The following is a 19,395-nucleotide window of genomic DNA, read 5'->3' as shown; positions in this document are numbered from 1 at the left end:
GCCCGCGAGGGGACTCGGATACCTGTGAAGGTATCCGCGTCCCTTCGCGGGGCTCGCTGCGCTCGCCACACTTTCTATTCTCAACTCCACGCCGACGTGGATAGTGGGGGTATGAAAAGGTCGTAGGACGTGTACCGCCGCCGCTCGCCACGCTTCGGGTTGACGTTGATCGTGGCGTGGCGTTAACAATTGTGGGGGCCATTTCACACTTCAGGGTGCCTATTTGGCCTCTGTGGCCCATTTAACATTGTTTCCTATGGAAGAATCGGGTCAATTGAGACAATGAACAGAAAAATCGGGTCAATTGGGACATTTAACATTGTTCCCTATGGTAAATCGCGGGCATCGCGTCGGTCGCATCGCACCCGATTTTTTAGTGCATGCAATGTCCGCGATGGCCGCGATGGGCGCCCTTCTAGGTAAAGAGTACCAAATATTCTCTTAATTGTTATTGGATGTTTCAAATACTGGGGCAGATGTAGTAAGCCTTAACAAGAGATAAATGCAAGGGTGATAAGGAGAGATAAATGTCCAGCCAATCAGCTCTTTACTGACTTTTTTCAAACACAGCCTGTAACATGGCAGTTAGCAGGTGATTGGATGGGCATTTATCTCTCCTTATTACCCTTGGATTTATAGCTTGTTAAAGCTTAATACATCTGCCCCAATGTGTGTTACATATTGCAGATTGTAACTGTAGATTGTAATCTCTTGCATGCAGAAATCTCTAAACCTTATATATATATATATATATATATATATATATATATATATATATATATATATATATATATATATATATATATAGTGAAATGCTGACCCCTTATTAAGTTTATCTGCAATGTTACATTTAGCTCTATTATGATTGTGATTTCTTGTTGAAATCTATTGCTGACTACACTGTTTTGTTGGCATAGCAAGTTAATTGCATCCACTGGTGAGTTTGCTTTGTCTTTTATGTGCATGCAACCTTGAACACTTTGATATGTTCTATAATAATTGTTCTTTTATTGCTTTTTCTTAAACGACTGCTAGACCAACAATGCTAAATGCGGTTTTTATAGATAGACGTTAAAATAATTTACATATGTATGTGCTATAACACAGTTCAGCTTTATCACTGACAATTATTGACATCACCTATGTCTGATGAATGAACAATGTGCAGCCTATCAGTTCTTTAAGAGCCAGGGCCGCCGAGAGTTATGCCGGGCCCCGGTAAAATTGGGGAATGGTCAACTCCCACGATTAGGTCACGCCCAAAAAATATTACGAGGGGTGGGAAAACCCTCTAAAGTCGAGGGGGGAATGTTATTATCCATCCACACCTTTAGCAGCAGCAGCAGCACACACCTACAGCACGTGCTGTGCTGACAGCAGGCTCGGCATGACCTCTCACGCTGTTAGTTCATGCTGAGCCTGCTGTCAGTACACCACATGCTGTACGTGTGTGTGTGTGTGCTGCTGCTGCTGACCGGTAGGGATGGAGGGTGAGGGGGTTGGACCAGGGCCCCCGCCGGGCCCCTCCAGCAAGCCCGGGTATTTAGTACCCGCTCCTCTCCCCCCTCTTGGCGGCCCTGCTAGGAGCTGCTGACATCACAGACATATACAGCAGCTCACTCCACAGTGATGTCACTTTTTCTTACTGCATTAATCGCTGCGTTCTAATAAATTGTGTCTGAGGCTCATGCTGCCACTATATGCATTCTCATTTGTTTTTTTATGTTTGGTTGCCAACAGCTGAGAACAGAAAATTCTTTCATGAGCAAGAAGCAGAAAAGACTCTGGTGAACCTGCTGCTGACTGAGAATGATGGCGTTAGAGTTGCAGCTTTGCAGGCTATCTCTGTCATGTGTGCAAATGCAGCTAGCAAGGACGTATTTAATAAGAATGGTATGTATACAAATAAAGACCTGTGCTTTGGTTTGGGACCTATAAATAAATTAAACCTTACTGCCTACTGAGTTAAAATTGTTCTCTCATATAGGAATTCCTCAAATGATTAATTTATTGAGCAAGGACAGTGCAAACGTACGTGAAGCAGCAACATTTGCCCTGGCAAACCTTACCGCCGACTGCCCAATCAATGCCAGGTGAGTGCCCAGCCTTCCACACACAAGAGCTAAGGAACTACAGCCATATTCATCAGGCTGACCTATCTGTACCCAGCTCATGCTGGCCAACAATATGTGGGATTCCCACAATGCTCTGCACTTGACGTCTGTGACATTTGCTTGACCTTTAGTCTGTGCGATAGGAACATTGCTTTCTGCATCAAAGCAACGTTGGGCAAATTTACCCGGTTTCATGTGTAAATCCCTGCTCATCACATGTCACTGCGGAGAAATGTTATAAATTACACAAGACAAGGCGTAAGTAGGTGTGTAGGTGACAAGTGGTAGGTCAGTGAAAGTGACACAACAGAACAAATGTGTGTCTCTCATGAGCTTTCCACACCTCACTCGTTACCACTCCGTGTGCGGACTAAAATGCAGTGATCATCACATCTGTGTGTCCCTCGTTAATTTATAGAATATAACGAGGTGGGGTGAGGAGGGGGGTTGGAGCTGTCCACAGCGATCGTTAATGGGGAAAAAAAAATTGCATCCTATTGTCACTACTGTTTGCAGCCCCGATTCACTTGTTTCATTGTAGGGAAATAATTGGTGGAGCTATCTTTGTATTTATTTATTAATTGAAACTTTCTTATACAGTGCAGCAGATTCCGTTGTGCTTTACAATAGTATTTGCATATTAAGCACGTTTCATTAGATACATACTAAATATATAGGACACACAAGTGTTTTGAAATTACTTTTTTTTAAATAACATTCCATTTTTACCCGGTTTCTTTTTAGTGTTTTTTCCTACTTTTTATTTCTGCTTTGATTCGCTTTCATTTTTCTCATTCATCGGTTTATTTTGTGGTTTTATTTTTGGTTGTTTAGAAGAAATTAAAAAAGGAGACGAGTACAGGACAGGTTTTTTAAATACAAGTGACACAAAAGAATAGAAAAAAAAATTGCACTGTACCGTATACAAGGAAGTGTAGTTGGGATGTTAATTTTTTTTTTTTTCCAAATACATTTTTATTGAAAATTTTCAATAGTACAAATAAGAAAAAGCTATAACTTGGAAATTAAACATTGTCTGTAATATTTTCCTCATACCAGACATTAAACAAAACATTACAGACATTTTATCAGAGGGACATCCCGATCTCTCGATATACAGGAAGAAATAATGTATACAATAATGGAAGAAAAACATAGGAGGCTATAAGATTATCCCATTAATATAGTCGGAACCACAGCAAAATTGAGCTTGGTCAACTTATATAGTCGTCAGAGAGAAAGTATGACAATATATATATTAAATTAAGCGTCAATTAAAATATAAACATTTCCAACTCAGATAACATAAAAAAGGATGGGGGAGGAATGAAGGAGGGGTAGGGGGACACAGGACTGAAAAGTACATTAACCTGGATGTTACATTTTTAATTAAAAAATAAAAATATGACAAATTTATAAAAGTATGATAATAATTATTGTGCATCCAGGCATAATAACTTATTGCTTGGTTTTCTGTTCTCTAACACCCAGATAGTATTTCAACAAGGGGGAAATTTACTAAGATGGGAGTTTTATTTCACGTGGGATGTTGCTATGGGCAACCAATCAGAATCTACTTTTTATTTACTTAGCACCCTCTAGAAGATAATAGACAGGATCTGATTGGATGCCCAGAGCAGCATCCCATGTGAAATAAAAATCCTGTGTTAGTAAATTTAACCTCAAGTGTCTTTCTGAGGAAGATGTATTACAAATATTATACCAAACATTTGGTTTCTGAAGGTCTTGACAAACATTATTTAGGAGTCCCTTGTCTTTAAATAAATATGATAATACCTTTTAGGCGGATCTGGATGTGTGTTCAAATTACCTCTAACAATATTTACTTAAGAGGTGAAGCCTAATGAATACACCTATAGAAAAATAGACAATGATCTTCAAAATGAATGGGTAAAATCCTTCAGCTGTTCTTCAGGTTAAGTGCAGGGTTGCAATGAACAGCAGATTCTCCATAAAGCCATGAGAGCGTAGTACTCATTAAATTACTATTTCTCTCTCTCTACTACCAGTGTGGTGGGAAGAGTGGTATTAGCTAATTATATTTTTTGATCATCAATCATCTGTTTACATCAGGTTCTGGAACTAAGGCAATACTAAAATTATCCTTAGTTTTAGCTGACCACCTCAGTACTCGATTTAACTGAATTGAACTTAACATTTGCTTCCGTAATATAAGTGATCCTGCAATGTGACTATTGAATATTTTTATAATACATTTATGCAATTGCTACGTTAGAGCTTTACTGCCATCTATTGGTAGGTAGGGTATGTCACTTAATGCATCCTGCTGCCAAGAATAAGCACATTATTCTCAAAGGCTGCTTCTTCCTGGACCCCAGCATGCCTTTCCATGATTTCCCTGTCGATGCCTGCTCTCTGCCAGTGAGAGAGTATTGAGAGAGTATTACTAATAAAGTGAAAGTTTGCAAACTTCATTATAATCACACTTTAGGTGAAAACCGTAACATATAGAGCCTACACACAGGCCCTTATTCTGATTGAGTCGGATGGCTCCGAATGCGGATGGACAGCCGATGGTTGGTGTTTGCGCCTGAGCAGAGGCATATCTGCGCATGTGCAAACGCCTCACACGTCCAAACACGGCGTGAGGTCCGTGCAGAAAATGATCGGTCGGAACCATCCGAGCAGGGGGTGGAGAGGGGCGTGAAGGGCTGATTTTGCTCATTACCATATGTGTACGTTCCGCGTTTCATGGGCGTTCCCATGAAAATGCTGGGCGTACGTATGGTAATCCGACCGTGACGCACGTGTAGGGGGCGGACATATGACATAGCCAGATGCCTGCTGCCCGCCCATGTCCCTGCTTTTGCACAGAGAAATGCCCGAGTGGTCTGGAGCACTTGGTGCTGCCTGACCATTCGGTCCAGCATTCGATGGTCGGCGACCATCGGAGGATGGGGGAGGTTCCCACAGATGGGGGAGGTGTTCACATTAAAACATCCACTCACGGTCCGTTCGGTCGGCGTCTTACCGAATTCGGACAGTGTGAGCGATCCGTACGGAAGGCAGGGCTAAGAACACTCGGTTCCTGTCCGAAAATAGGCATCCGTCCGATTCAACTCGAATAAGGGCCACAGTGAGATATGAACTATTTTTCTATTCGATCTTGCTTATAGAATCAAAATCAAATAGAAAATCGAATGGCTTTCTACATTCGATGCAGATTCGATGCAATGCGTGCACCCGTGTAATGTAAATCAAATAGAAAAATAGTCTTGGCAGCCAAGACTATATATAGTGGAAATTTAATAGTACGTAGATAGTGCAAATCTGCAGCATTTGATTCTGCAGCAGCAGAACTGCAGCATTCGATTTGATGTCCATCTCCTGCCTGAAGCCAGTGTTGATCTAATAGAAAATCTAATATCAAATCTAATAGTAAATCAAATGCACATCAAATGGAAAATCAAATAGAAAATAGTGGAAATTGAAAAGGAGTAGAAAAAACTTCAGAGCTGGTCGAATAGTCCATATATATAATAGAAATGAAATCGAAAATGGAATCGAACCATGTGTACGCACCTATGGAGATAATTCGGATTTAACACTAACCAGGTGAAAGTGAAAACACGATTAGCAATCTGTTGTATATTATGTTAAAACATTATAGCACAGGTATCACAGAAATCCCTCTTGTAATTATAAGCAAAGAATTTATTTTCGCTGGCTTGTCACAGACGTCTCATATCGCACCTTACTTGCTAATTTAATTAACAGCACTCCATCATCTACAGTATCTGTGGTTATTACAATATTGCAGTGCATTTGAATGGATAGAAAGTTTCACCTGGAAACTCATTTTGTCGAGAGGATTCTGTACAGCAATGGACATTATGATTAATGATCATATTTCATGGTAGAAAATTAATTAGCATTAGTGAAGATCATTTGTCAAATTCTGAATTCAGCCTGAAGATTAAACTGCTCATTTAAGTAACCATATGCTAAATTTGTTCAGTATATTTAAGGATATATAATATAATTTTTTTTTTTTTAATGACAGCATTGAAGGCCGTCTGATCTGACTTTTTTTACAGTGAAATCTGTTTTGTCGGAAACGGTCATGAATTGTTGAATTCACGGCCGGTTTCCGACAATTTGCGTCTGTTTTCTCTGGTTTCAGGACTTTCGGATACTAAACTGTTGGTATATTGAATACCAACAGTCGAATTGGTATTTGAAGCAACGGAAAATGTTTGAGATTAAATACCACCCTTAATCCCCAGCTTTCCTTTCTGTTCATCCATCAGTATATGTTACTCTGTAAATCATTAGATTTATCAACAAAATACCGCAATATTACATTTGAAGATAAAAGGACTGTCATTATTACTGTTATTATTTGTACAGGATCTTCTTTCATTGTACTTTTATATTATTAAATAAATTGCATTGCCTTATTAACAGCATAGAACGCTCTGCACCTACAGTAGTCTAGTACACCTACTCATTGCTTTATTATATATTTAGTTTTAAAAACAGTGGTTATAGTATGTTGCTAGTATAACCTAGTATAAAAGATATATATATATATATAGATATACACGTTTTATATTTATAACCACTTTGTGCAGATGTTTTCCTTTGTGGCTGTGCAAAAACCATATATGCTCTGTAGGCACATATTAAATCTATACTTTGCAGGAATGTTTTTCTTTGTGGGGTTTTATTAAAATCTGAAATATGGGAATGTCTTTCAACTAAATATCATATTTTGTTACGTTGTAGATTTAAACCTTTACTTTGTAAAATGAAGAATTCCAAGTGGTATACTTGCGAATGCGGAACAAGTAAGGGGGAATTAAGAACACGTTTTCTTTATGAAGACATAAGTGTCCCAATGTGGAAACCACTAATGGGGGTGATACATTACCTCCCACAAGCCAAGGACGCCTCTGGGAAACCAAAGAGATTAGGCAGCGGGAAGGTGGCTTGCAGTTAGCAGACAAAAACTATTTGGCAACGTTTGAGATGCCTAAAATTGCAGTGGTTAGCTGTTGGCGGAATTGAGTTGTGCAAATTATTGTTTTAAAATGTCCTGTCTGAAGAATAAATTTTATTTCATAATAATAATTTGATATTGTATAGATGTGTGTGTTTAATACCACGCACGGGATGCAGTCAAAATCACGATGGTCAAAATCCCGACGGTCAAAATCCCGACAACCATTGACCGACGGTCAAAATCCCGACAAGGTCAAAATACCAACAATTAAAATCCCGACATGGTCAGAATCCCGACAAGGTCAAAATCCCGACATTTAAATCCCGACAAGGTCAAAATACCGACATATAGAATGTAGACAGGTGAAAAAGTCAACATTACTTTTGGTCGACAGGTCGCAAGGTCGACATGGGTTTTTTCACTGTTTTTTGATCCAACATGTGCCGACAGGCGGTATTTCATGCCCTACCATCCACTAGGGCGTGGTGGGAGAATAAAATAGTGTGCCGAGTGCAGCGAAGCACCGTGCCCGAAGCATCGCGAGCGAACCGAGCGTTGCAAGGGGCTGCGGTTGACTTCCAACTGTGTCCATGTCGAATGTGTCGACATTCAGGTAAAAAAACTGAAAAACCCATGTCGACCTCGTGACCTGGCGACCGAAAGTCATGTTGACTTTTTCACCTGTCTACATTCTATGTCGGTATTTTGACCTTGTTGGGATTTTAAATGTCGGTATTTTGACCATGTCGGTATTTTGACCGTTGGTCAATAGCTGTCGGTATTTTGACCGTCTGCATTTCTTTCCGAATTCCCACACACTTGTATGATGGTTACCCCTTCCTGTACCTAATTCCCAGTGTGTAACAGGATGGATGGCACAGGGCATTCTGTGGAATGTATAGCCAGAGTTGTGCATATGGATAGTGGATGCCATTTTTAGTCCTATTTTCTGCACCAAGCGTGGAATATTTGTAAGTTCCATTGTTAGTGATGACAGCTGCTTTCACAGCCAGAGGGGGTGATAGAGATGCTTATGACTCACAATATCAGCAGATAGTCAAATAGGGCTTATGGTCGTTCTAGGTGTCGCATCCCATGCAATTCAGAATCAGGCTCTACGTGGTATAGCAGCGCTCCTCACTGTAACAGAGTTTGTAAGTGTATTACATTCCCACCAATTAGCAGCAATTATTTGCTCTTATCTTTCTGGTAAAGAACCTCAGAAAGCTATATGTGTAACATACTGTATGGTGTGTACACACTTGTACAATTTAGACTATATTACATTTCAGACTATCTGCATACAATATATACAATTTAGACTATCTGCATACAATTTAGACTATATAGTGCAGATCTGCACTATATAGTCAATGCAGCCAAGACTTTCTGGCTGCGATACGGGAGCGTGCATCGGGATCGCAAGGGTTAAAACCTGTGCGATCTGCATGAGATCCAGATGAGATTTTGACTATATAGTCAAAATCTCATGCATATTGTACAAGTGTGTACACACCATTACACTATTTTCCACTACTGGAAACTAAATCTGATAATGTGTTGTTAATATGGCAATCTACTCCTAGGCTCTGCTCATACTTAATCTAGGGCTGCTATGTTTCTCAATTGATGATAGGCCGACAGTGTTTAGGGTGGCGTGTCTTTCATGTTTTAAATTTTTTACTTTTTCATACTTTACCAACCATGTGCACCGGTCAATGGGAATGGTCAAGTGCCCGGAGAGCAGCAGTAGTAGAGCAAGGCAGCAGGTCCGAAGCCTGACGAGCGAACGTGATACAATAATTGGGGTCCACATGCTCAGATGTCGACATTGACACAAAAAAGTAAACACTCATGTGTCAACCTTTTTTATTTCTGACCTTTTGCTTGTGTTGTCAAGGTCGACCTTGTCATGTCTAAAGGTGGCCATACATCAGAAAGATATTGTACCCAATCATACAATCTCAATTGATTGTAAGATGGATTGTATGCAGATTGTGTGCACATCTTGTGTACACAATCATACAATCCATCAGCAGATGGATTGTATGACTGATTGTATGATGGATTGTGAGTAGATTGTGTGTCCAAAAACCACCAAGGACTGCCGGGGATTTCAAGGGAAATTGTACACAATCATGAGCGCAATCGATCTTAAGATCGATCTTTCTGATGTATGGCCAGCTTAAGTTTTGGTGTTGACCTACTAATGATTTCGGCCTAGACACTGTCAATCCTTTAAACAACGCCCATCTCAGTGATCCCAGATTGAGAAGTGGGCGGTAATCTTGCAGCCGCTGTTCCATATTATGTAAAAGCCATAGGTGGTGTTTTAAATAAAAAGATGCAGTATTGGGTCACCATCCTGAAGGCATCGGCCATCTGAGTGACCCCAGAACTCCGCTACACAGGACAGTAAGTCTGGCTTTGTGACACCTACAAAATGGGGCTGGCACTCCCCTATTTGTCAAACACTCCCTGCCGCCATCCTGCCCCCAAATGGTCTCAGCATGTTTGGCAGATTACATCGTCCAGGACACTGCAACCACAGCCGCAGCAACACCATCACTGGACATGTTCACCCTGGTTCCGACGCATGCCCAGTGTAAACAAATCAATTGCGTAAATATCTATGTAATGTCCACCTCTGAACTTGCCGCAAAGTCTCCTTACTGCGTTTCCTGATATACTCTAGCAGAAAAATGGGTACTTGTGTACTAGCACGGCGCCCACGATATTTGGTCGCACACCATATAATCGCATCGCTCGCATGCCATACACCCGATGCACTGCAAAGCGATTTAAAATTGTATAAGCCCCCTATACGATGTTTAAATGTATAAGCACCCTAATGGGGGCTTACAATGTTAAATGCACCCCCACGCCACCCCCAGTATGAACGTGAACCCGAAGCGTGGCGAGTGCAGCGAGCCCGCGAGGGGCGGCGGTGCGCGTCCTCCGACCTTTTCATACCTCCACTATCCATGTTGGCGTGGAGTTGATTTTATATAGTATGGCCACCGAGCATGGCAAGCGCAGCGAGCCCCGTATTACTTTACATGTATTCCGCGTCCCCTCGCGGGGCTCGCTGCGCTTCGGGCTCGGTGGCTCGCCACACTATATACAATCAACTCCACGCCGACATGGATAGAGGGGGTATGAAAAGGTCGGAGGACGCGTACCGCTGCACCTCGTTGGCTCGCTGCGCTCGCCGCGCTTCGGGTTCACGTTCATAGTGGGGTGATGTGGGGGTGCATATAACATTGTAAGCCCTCATTAGGGTGCTTATACAATTTAAAACCGCATTGCATTGTATGCCATATACAATGCTATACAATTTTAACATTGTATGACATCGGGGGACATCTCATCGCATCGCATACCATTGCATGTCTTATGGTATGCGATGCGATGGGCGCCGTGATAGTACACAAGTACCAAAAAATGGGATGGATTCTGTGGACTGTCCAAATTTAAAACCAGATGAGAAATCTGTTTAAAAATAGTTTTTAATAAATTTTAAAAAATCAAAAACAGTCAAAAATGAGTTGAAATGAAAATGGTAAATTCACAATAACAATTGAGAAATTATCTGGTCACTGAGAGAAAATCCCCCCACTTTAACTTCCAGCTTGGGTAACGAGAACATCAACTTTTCATACAAGTAAGCATTTAAACGTCAAGCTGTCTGTTTCCAGGACAAATGATTTAGGTGGAATATACGATGTCTTGTTTGCTTTGATAAATCTTCTTAATGCAAGGTTAAGGTCAAAGTAATATCCAGGGTATTTCTGCTTGCGGTGCTCATTCATCTTCTCTTTTTTTCCCCTTGGGCCATTTGCAGTTTTAAGTATTTAAAAATAATCATCAATATATGTTCCAAAAATACACAGCGTCTGACCTTCTATGTCATTAATTCACTGACATTTTAAAAGTAAGAAAACAAACGTGGCCAAGTCTATCCTTTAGGTCTGTAGACATTGTTATTCTACAGTACAGTTTGTGAATGGATCTGCACGTGTGTATCACCAAGTGTTTCCATTCTAGGGGTGAATGTAGCAGACAGCTCCCATTGTCTTATGTATGATAATATACATATACTACTATATACCAGTCGCTGATTTTTGCTGAATATTATGCTTTAGGAAAATGAATGTAGGATAATATAGACACCATTATTTAGAATATGTTACTTCCTATCATCCATATATATATCTAGTGTCCGTGTGTCCCTGAAACACTGCCATCTGTTGGCAGAAAGTGAAACTATATCTACTAGCTTTGAAAGCATTAGCATCGAGCGGGCTTCCTAGTTCATTTATATTTACAATATGGTTTCCCTTTTATCTTTTATTTAAATGTATCTGTAGGTCTTTAATCTTCAGGCCACATAGATTGATTAACAGCCCCTGCACTACTTATTACTTGCATTGCTGTCTGCATTGCTTACTCATTTATGCCCATAGTAATGTAAATCCCGAGTTAATTTTGGGACTCATAGTATTGCCCTAGTTTATATAATGTCACATATGGTCCAATTCAGACCTGCTCGCTTGGCTGCGAGGATTTGGAGCCCAGCAAGCAGGTAGCTGCTTCCCCACCGAACGCACTGCATCCTGCCCCTGTGCACGACTGCGAGCGCGTTTGCAGCTGTGCACACAAGGGAAAAATCATTCACTATCAATTGATTTTTCCCCCTGCTCACAGTGCTGAGTGAGCCAGAACTCAGTGCTGCGAATGTGATGGGGAGAAGGAGGCCACTTATAACGTCAGCAGCCTCCCTCCAAAGGCTGGGGGATGCCAGCATTTTTCTGGGGGATGCCCACAGGGTGTCAGTCACCCTGAGAGCAGCAAGTGAAGCCTAGCCTTTGCTCACTGCCTTCAGGCAGACGGCTCGTGCATGCGCTGACGTTCAGTAATCGATTGGGCTGCAAATTCACAGTCCGGCCAGCGGGTCTGAATGACCCCCATTATACCATTAGTTCACATTGACCCCCAACTTGACCCCACTCCATGTCACATTGTAGATCCCCCATTTCACATGATGCCACACAGTGCCATCAGTTTAAATAATGCCACACAATGCCCCAGTACACTAATGCCACTGCCTTAGTTTACATTGTGCTACACAGTTCCCCAAGTCCATTTTATGCCATATATTACCCCAGTTCATATTATGCCACGTTGTAGTACTCCATTTACATTTTGGGGGAAATTCACTAAGGGGAATTCGTAAAAAATAGGTGTATTCGTATCCAGAAATACACCTATTTTTACACATTCGTATTTTCGGGATAGTAAATCCCGAAAATACGTCAATTCATATTCGTATTGATGGCACATTCGTATTTGTATTTACAAATACAAATGGATACACCATCGATAGAATACGACAGGAATCACCATTCAAAAGAATGGTGCTTCCTGATTTACTAAGCAGTGTATGCAACATGCAGCCATTATTGCACAGAGCATTCAATTTTATATTATGCCACATTGTAGTGCCTCCATTCATATGTCCCCATTCAGAATATGCTTCCTTGTAGCGCCCACGTTCACATTATGCCACAATGTAGTGCCCCTTGTCCATATCAGGCCATAGTGCCCTTTGCTCACATTATGCCACATGTAACATTAATAATAGCCCTTTCCTCTTTGATAATCAAATAGCCAGGTACTAATAGCTGCTTAGAAACCCATCGTGTAAGGAGGAGGAGCTGCAAGAGCAGAAGAAGAGGCTTAGTACTGTTAGGAGGAAGAAATGTGTTTTTTTTAATCATTGGCCAAGATAGGGGATGAAATATTATTGTATTTACAGTATATGTTCCCAGGACATACAAAGTGTATTTTAAAGATTGAACCAATGTACATAAACCACTTAAATGATAGATCAATACACCTGGGTTAAATTGCATCATTGTTGCTGCACCTAAAAAAACATTCTGCAGTAGAATTATTAGTTATCCCGGATGATGGTATCAGAACTTGGCCACACGGCTGAAATCCTGTGTTCTCACAGTAGGAGTCAGTATCCGTACAGGTGTGTGACATATCAATATTTGATCTACAGTTAAGTTTTATATAATTCTCTACTACCTTAGATAACAGCTGTGCTGTAATGCAATATGCTGTGTCATCTTATATTTCTGAGTGGTGTGATACAGAAATGTATTATCATTAAGTTTTTTTTTTTTTTTTTTTACTTTGATAGATTAATAGAAAATATATTATTTTAATCTAGAAAAAAAGACTGTTCCTGATTTTTGCATACAAAAGCTTAAATATCTCCAATTGTGCTGTTTTGACCCTTTCAGTTCTGCAAGAGCAAGGGGCTTTTCCTCATCCTATACCTGTAAAATGCTGAGGATAAGTCACACTTATCCTTAGCACTGCAGTGTCAACATGGGGAAATATAGTTACAAGTCCCCTACTGGCTGTAGGGTGCCGGATGACGCTCTGACTGGGGGGATCCCGACAGTAAGTATCCCGACTGCCAGTGCTCCAAAAGGGGGGATCTCGACTCACAGGGGCTATTTTCCTTTGTGGGGGTCCACGACCCCCACAGAGGGAGAATAGAACCTGTGGCGAGCATAGCGAGCCACCGAACCCAGAGCGCAGCGAACGCAGCGAGCCCGCAAGGGGCTACTTTGCGCTCTTTCCCCTGTCGGAGCACCAGCAGTCGGGATCCCGACGTCAGGATACTGACCGTCGGGATCCCCCCTGTCGGAGCGCCATACCACAACCCTGGCAGGAGTGGTTGATGAAGTAATATTGGCAATGCATAATTACATTAGGGCCGGATTCTGGTTTACCCGGTACCAAGCACCAGAGACGCTGCCTGTCCGAATGCCCGCCCCCTGCCGCCACTGATTCCCCTCGGTACCATGCAAGGGGATGTGTAACGAAAACACATCCCCTCGCATGCCTCCGCTGCAGGAGAAATCATTTCATGGTCGTCTGAACTGATTTTTCTTTGCGAGTGCCAGGATGAAGACGGGGTGGGCGCGCTCTGGCACACATCGTCCTGCCCGCAACCATGTGGTGTTCCCATTGGTGACCCCCACCGCCGTCCGCTCCCGACCAGCCCCGATCCTTGCGAACGGCTCGATGACTATGCAAGTCGCCAAAGCCGCTCACAATGGGGAGCTGCACATGCACATAATATACCATGGACATGCGCAGAGCCCCAAACATCAGAGCGGGGCCGAATTCACCCCGTTTCGAGGCAATCAGAATAAGGGCCTAAGACCCAAGTCCACTCAAAACTATAACACACATATTTCTTACTAGTAACCAGCGGCGTAACTATAGCACCGCAGCCCCCGCCACCGCGGGGGGGCGCTGTGCATGTGGGGGCGCCGGGGGCTGCGGTGCTATAGTTAAACCCCCCTCAATCCCACGCAGACTTACCTATAGCGCTGGTCCCGGCGGCTCCGTTCTTCTGCTGAGGACCACCAGAAAATGGCCGCCCCCATATAGCACACACTGCTCTGAAACTGTCTGCTGTATGGGGGCGGCCATTTTCTGGTGGTCCTTAGCAGAAGAACGGAGCCGCCGGGACCAGCGCTATTGGTAAGTCTGCGGGGGATTGAGGGGGGGTTTGCATGGGCGGCGGGGCAGGGGTGCTCGGCGGGGTAGGGGTGCTCGGCGGGGTGGCGACGGGGGGGGGGGGCGCTCCCCCCCCTAACGGCGGGGGGGGCGCCCAAAACGTAGCTACGCCACTGCTAGTAACCTGCTTGAAGCAAATGCTTCGAAAGCTAATCTGCTACCTTGTGATTGCCTCTGTGTTTGTGCATGTGTGTGAGAGAAAGAGTTGTAGTTTCACTCGCTGCCAACAGACGGGAGTGTTTCGGAGACACACAAACGCACACTAGAAATACAGTATATATAGATGAAAAACAAGGAATACCTTGCAGATACCCGGCGGCTCTCTCATTTGAGTTATGACTAAAGTAATTTGTTACATGAATTTTTATAACTACTTGAAATGAGATATCCAAGTTGTTTGTAATATTTAACATTTTAATACTTTTTCTTTTAAACCAGTGCAGTGGCAGAAGCTGACGGAATCAATTCACTAATCAATCTCATGTCGGATAAGAAGGATGAAGTGATCTGTAACGCATGCACAGTGCTTATCAGCATGGCTGCTCAGGAACCTCTCCGGGTCATAATGCTCGCTCATGGGGTTATGCATGCTTTTGTGGAACCATTGCAATCAACCAACAATCTGGTACTCAGCAAAGCCGCACTCACAGTAGCTGCTCTAGCCTGCGATGCCGACGCAAGAACCGAGGTGAGGAGCACTACTTATCTATTAGCAGTAGCAGAGGTGTGACCTGGCAGCTGTTGGGGAACTACAAGTACCACCATGACCTGCCTGCCCCTAGCACTTGTAGTTCCACAGCAGCCTTACAGCCTACAAGTCACTAAGGGCCTTATTCTAGTTCACTCTTTCTGACAAAATCCTTCTTAGATGGACAAAACCCATGTGCACTGCAGGTGGGGCAGATGTTACTTGTGCAGAGAGAATTAGATTTGGGTGGGGTTTTACTTCAAAGTGAGATCTATATTGCAGTGTAAAAATAAAGCAGTCAGTATTTACCCTGCACAGAAACAAAATAACTCACCCAAATCTAATTCTATCTGTACATTTTACAGCTGCCCCCCTGCAGTGCATATGGTTTTGTCCATCTAAGATGGACTTTGTCAGAAAGAGTGAACTAGAATAAGGCCCTAAGCCTGATTTAGAAAAGATTTTCAGTTTCTTGATTTTAGAGTAATGTTAATAAATGTCTGTAAAAGTCAATTAGTATATAATGAATTATACTCATGACAGAGGTAATGTATATAAAAGTTAATTATCATGGGCCTACACCCAGTATTATGTGGATTTTGGCTCAATCTAACCTCCTATTTAGTCAGCCAGCAGACTAGAACACTTGGTCCATGTGATGTCTTCCATTGTGTGAGACCAGGTCGAGATTGCGGCTTGGCCACTCTTACTGTGAATTACACCCAATCGGACGAGTCAGGCAGCATTCTCTACCTGTCTCCTAGCCTGCAGCCTGACAGTGAATCTGTAAGCATGCTGATTGGTGGATGGCTGAAGCTATCCACCAATCAGAGTGCTGACAGCCATTCACTATACATAAGCACGTGGGTGCCCAGGGACTACAATGCTGCTTAAATGCCCATGATTTATAATCTGCTTTTTTCTTTTTTTTTTAGAATGCCATATAGCCTATGCCAAAGAGGCTATGTTGCAATGTTCTAGTCATTATCCTGCAATTTATTGAGAATTCAGCCAATCAGCATCCGGCCAGTCTTTTCAAAATCAGCTTCCCGCCCGCCGCCTGGCAAATAGCGCAGTGCTACAAGCTTCCAGCAGCTGCTGCCTGGATCCTGCTGCCCGCCACCACGCGCCGCAGCAGCAGCTCCCTGGGGCAGTGTCATTTTCCCCATTGGGGTGGGCCCCTAGAATCCTTGGGCCCCTGGGCAACTGCCCATTAAGCCCAATGGGAAAGGCTGCACTGTCATTTCCATCTAACACCCAACATTTTGCTACCCTTTGTTTAAGAGTGCAAACCTTTGCATAATTAATGTTTCTTTATGTGAACAAGAGAACACTCAGTTCATAGACATTAGAATTATTTCAGTCAAATTATTTTGCACTTAGTTCTTGTTTTTGCAGTTTGCGCTCATGCACCTAGCATGCTTTTAGCATCAACTTCCTCAATTTGACCCATTTCTCCAGTCAATCACTGGAAACAGCTGATGCCACCAGCTCTACACTTCTCCATGGCTTAATCACAAAATTTGTTGCTCAACAGAATCTGCTGTTCAGTTTTTCTGTTTGGTAATGCCTAGTTCATATTATGCTACATTGTAGCATACATGCCATATTGTTGTGCCCCCAGTTCACATCGCACCATAAAGTGCCCCAAGGTCATACTATGACATGCAGTGTCCTCTGTTCATGGTATTCCACATACTTGGTAATTTTCCCTCTTATAATGCAGCGGTGCTCTCATTAATATGTATTGTATGTTTTTTAGGTACTTGTGACTTATCTGGGCGCCCGATTTTCTTCATCGCACCTAAAAATCGCGTCAAATCGCATCGCATACAATCAGATTGCATGCGATGCGATTTGCCGCGATTTTAATATGTGAAGGCACCCAGATGCCTGTTTCATATGTGAAATGGCCCCCCAGACCCCATTTTTAATTGTATACCCACCCTGATGGCTAAATGCCCCCCATTGTTAACGCCACCCCACTATCAACGCCAACCCGAAGCGTGGCGAGCGCAGCGTGCCCGCGAGGGGTGGCGGTACGCGTCCTCCGACCTTTTCATACCCCCACTATCCACGTCGGCGTGGAGTTCATTTTATATAGTGTGGCGAGCCCGAAGCGTGGCGAGCGCAGCGAGCCCCGCGAGGGGACGCGGATACCTGTGAAACCCGCAAGGGGACGCGTATAGCTGTGAAGGTATCCACGTCCCCTCGCGGGGCTCGCTGCGCTCGCCACGCTTCGGGCTCGGTGGCTTGCTGCGCTCGCCACACTATATAAAATCAACTCCACGCCGACGTGGATAGTGGGGGTATGAAAAGGTCGGAGGACGCGTACCGCCGTCCCTCACGGGCTCGCTGCGCTCGCCACGCTTCGGGTTGGCGTTGATAGTGGGGTGGCTTTAACAATGGGGGTCATTTAGCCATCAGGGTGGGTATACAATAAAAAATGGGGTCTGGGGGGCCATTTCACATATGAAACAGGCATCTGGGTGCCTGTACATATTAAAATCGCATCAAATCGCATCAAATCGCATCGCATGCAATACAATAGCATATAATGCAGCGCGATTTTCTCTTCAAGGGAATTTCAAGGGAAATCGCATACAATTTCAACATCGGGCGCCCAGATAAGTCACAAGTACCGTTTCTTACGTACTTGACCATGTTTACTATGAAGTAGTTGGTGTTTTCGTGAAACCAGCGCCCCCTGTACTATGGCTACTTTTCATTTCGCATTCATGCTAAGCTTTTGACAAGAGGGTAAATCACCTTTTTAGGAATGACAAGATGATGAAGATGATAAAGTGCTTTTTGTAGGAACTTTTATCTCTTTCATCAGGCACATAGATCAATCAAAGTGAAGTGTACAGTGCCTTAGTGCCCTAAAAGCCTGCGATGATGTCCTAGCCAATTTGCTGTTAATGCGATACATTTAACAGTGTAAAGTGATATATTTGCCTTTGATGTAAGCCAATGTTTATTCTTAGCAAAAAGTTTTTTTGTTCACAATAGCAAATATTATGTCATATAAAAGTATGAAAGCCTGACTGACTTATACCCATAAAGGTCACCCCTACCAGGACCGTAACTACGGGGGGGGGGGCTAGGGGGTCATTGGGCACTGGATGGGGGGCGCATAGTTATGCAGTCAGTGATGCAGTCGGTGTCTCAGGCTCAGCGGGACACTGACTGCCTCAACGGGGAGGGAATAGATGGCTGTCCAGGTCGCCCACCTCGAGGACTGCCTGGTCTCCCCAGCCTGTGTGTGCCTATGTGTGTCAGCCGGACAGAGAGCGTAGAGCTGCCGCAGTTCGGCTGCCTTCACTCAGAGTGGGTCTGCTGCTATTTGAAAACTTGCGTCGAGTTGCCAGCCAATCTGTTGGCTCGTGACCTGGTGCGAGATTTCAAATAGCAGCAGACCGGCTCTGTATAAAGCTGGGAAGCGGCAGCCCTCCGCTCTCTGCCTGGCTGTCACACATACGAGCACACAGGCTGGAGAGACCAGGCAGTTCTCGTGTGGGGCTTTTTGAGGTGGGCAAGCTGGACAGCTGTCTTCTCCCTCTCGCTGAGGCACTCAGTCCCTCTTGCAAGGCAGTCATTTGGTGCTCCCCTACCCCTGAGTCAGAGGCAGACTGGGGGGGCACCAAATGACTGCCTTGCCCCGGGTGCCAGAAACCCTAGTTTCAGCCCAGCCCCTACTCCTATATAATCTCTAGCCAGTCATTTTAGAGAAGATGGTCACAAAATAAGACATAACTTGGTTTAGCCTAACAAGATATAGCAATCCCACTTGATTGCTGTAACCTCCAAAATGTTCTTATTTAATTGTGTTTTATATTTTCTCTCAAGCTCTTTCTCTCATTCTTTACCTGACTTTTTTTTTGTCCTCTGGATACTTGTAATGCCAAAATACCATCATACCTTATGTCCAGTTACTTGACAGAAAAGCTCTGGGAGATGATAATAAAGGCATTATGGGAAGAGAAGATAAATAATGG

At 43.4% G+C, this 19,395-nt stretch overlaps 1 protein-coding gene across 1 annotated transcript in view; it reads left to right on the top strand.

Annotated features, from left to right (window-relative positions):
- The window catches only part of ARMC3 (armadillo repeat containing 3), an 82,112-nt gene that overhangs the window by 32,517 nt on the left and 30,200 nt on the right, over positions 1–19,395 (top strand). The window contains exons 9-11 of the mRNA XM_083189286.1: positions 1,741–1,893; positions 1,988–2,093; positions 15,148–15,397. Of these exons, the coding sequence (XP_083045412.1) occupies positions 1,741–1,893; positions 1,988–2,093; positions 15,148–15,397 (509 nt within the window). The remainder of the gene's footprint in view (positions 1–1,740; positions 1,894–1,987; positions 2,094–15,147; positions 15,398–19,395) is intronic.

Source organism: Crinia signifera, chromosome 5 (genome assembly GCF_055691185.1).
Source record: "Crinia signifera chromosome 5, ASM5569118v1, whole genome shotgun sequence".
NCBI lineage: Eukaryota > Metazoa > Chordata > Amphibia > Anura > Myobatrachidae > Crinia > Crinia signifera.
Note: the sequence above shows the minus strand (reverse complement) of the source record. Positions and strands in the feature narration are given on the sequence as shown.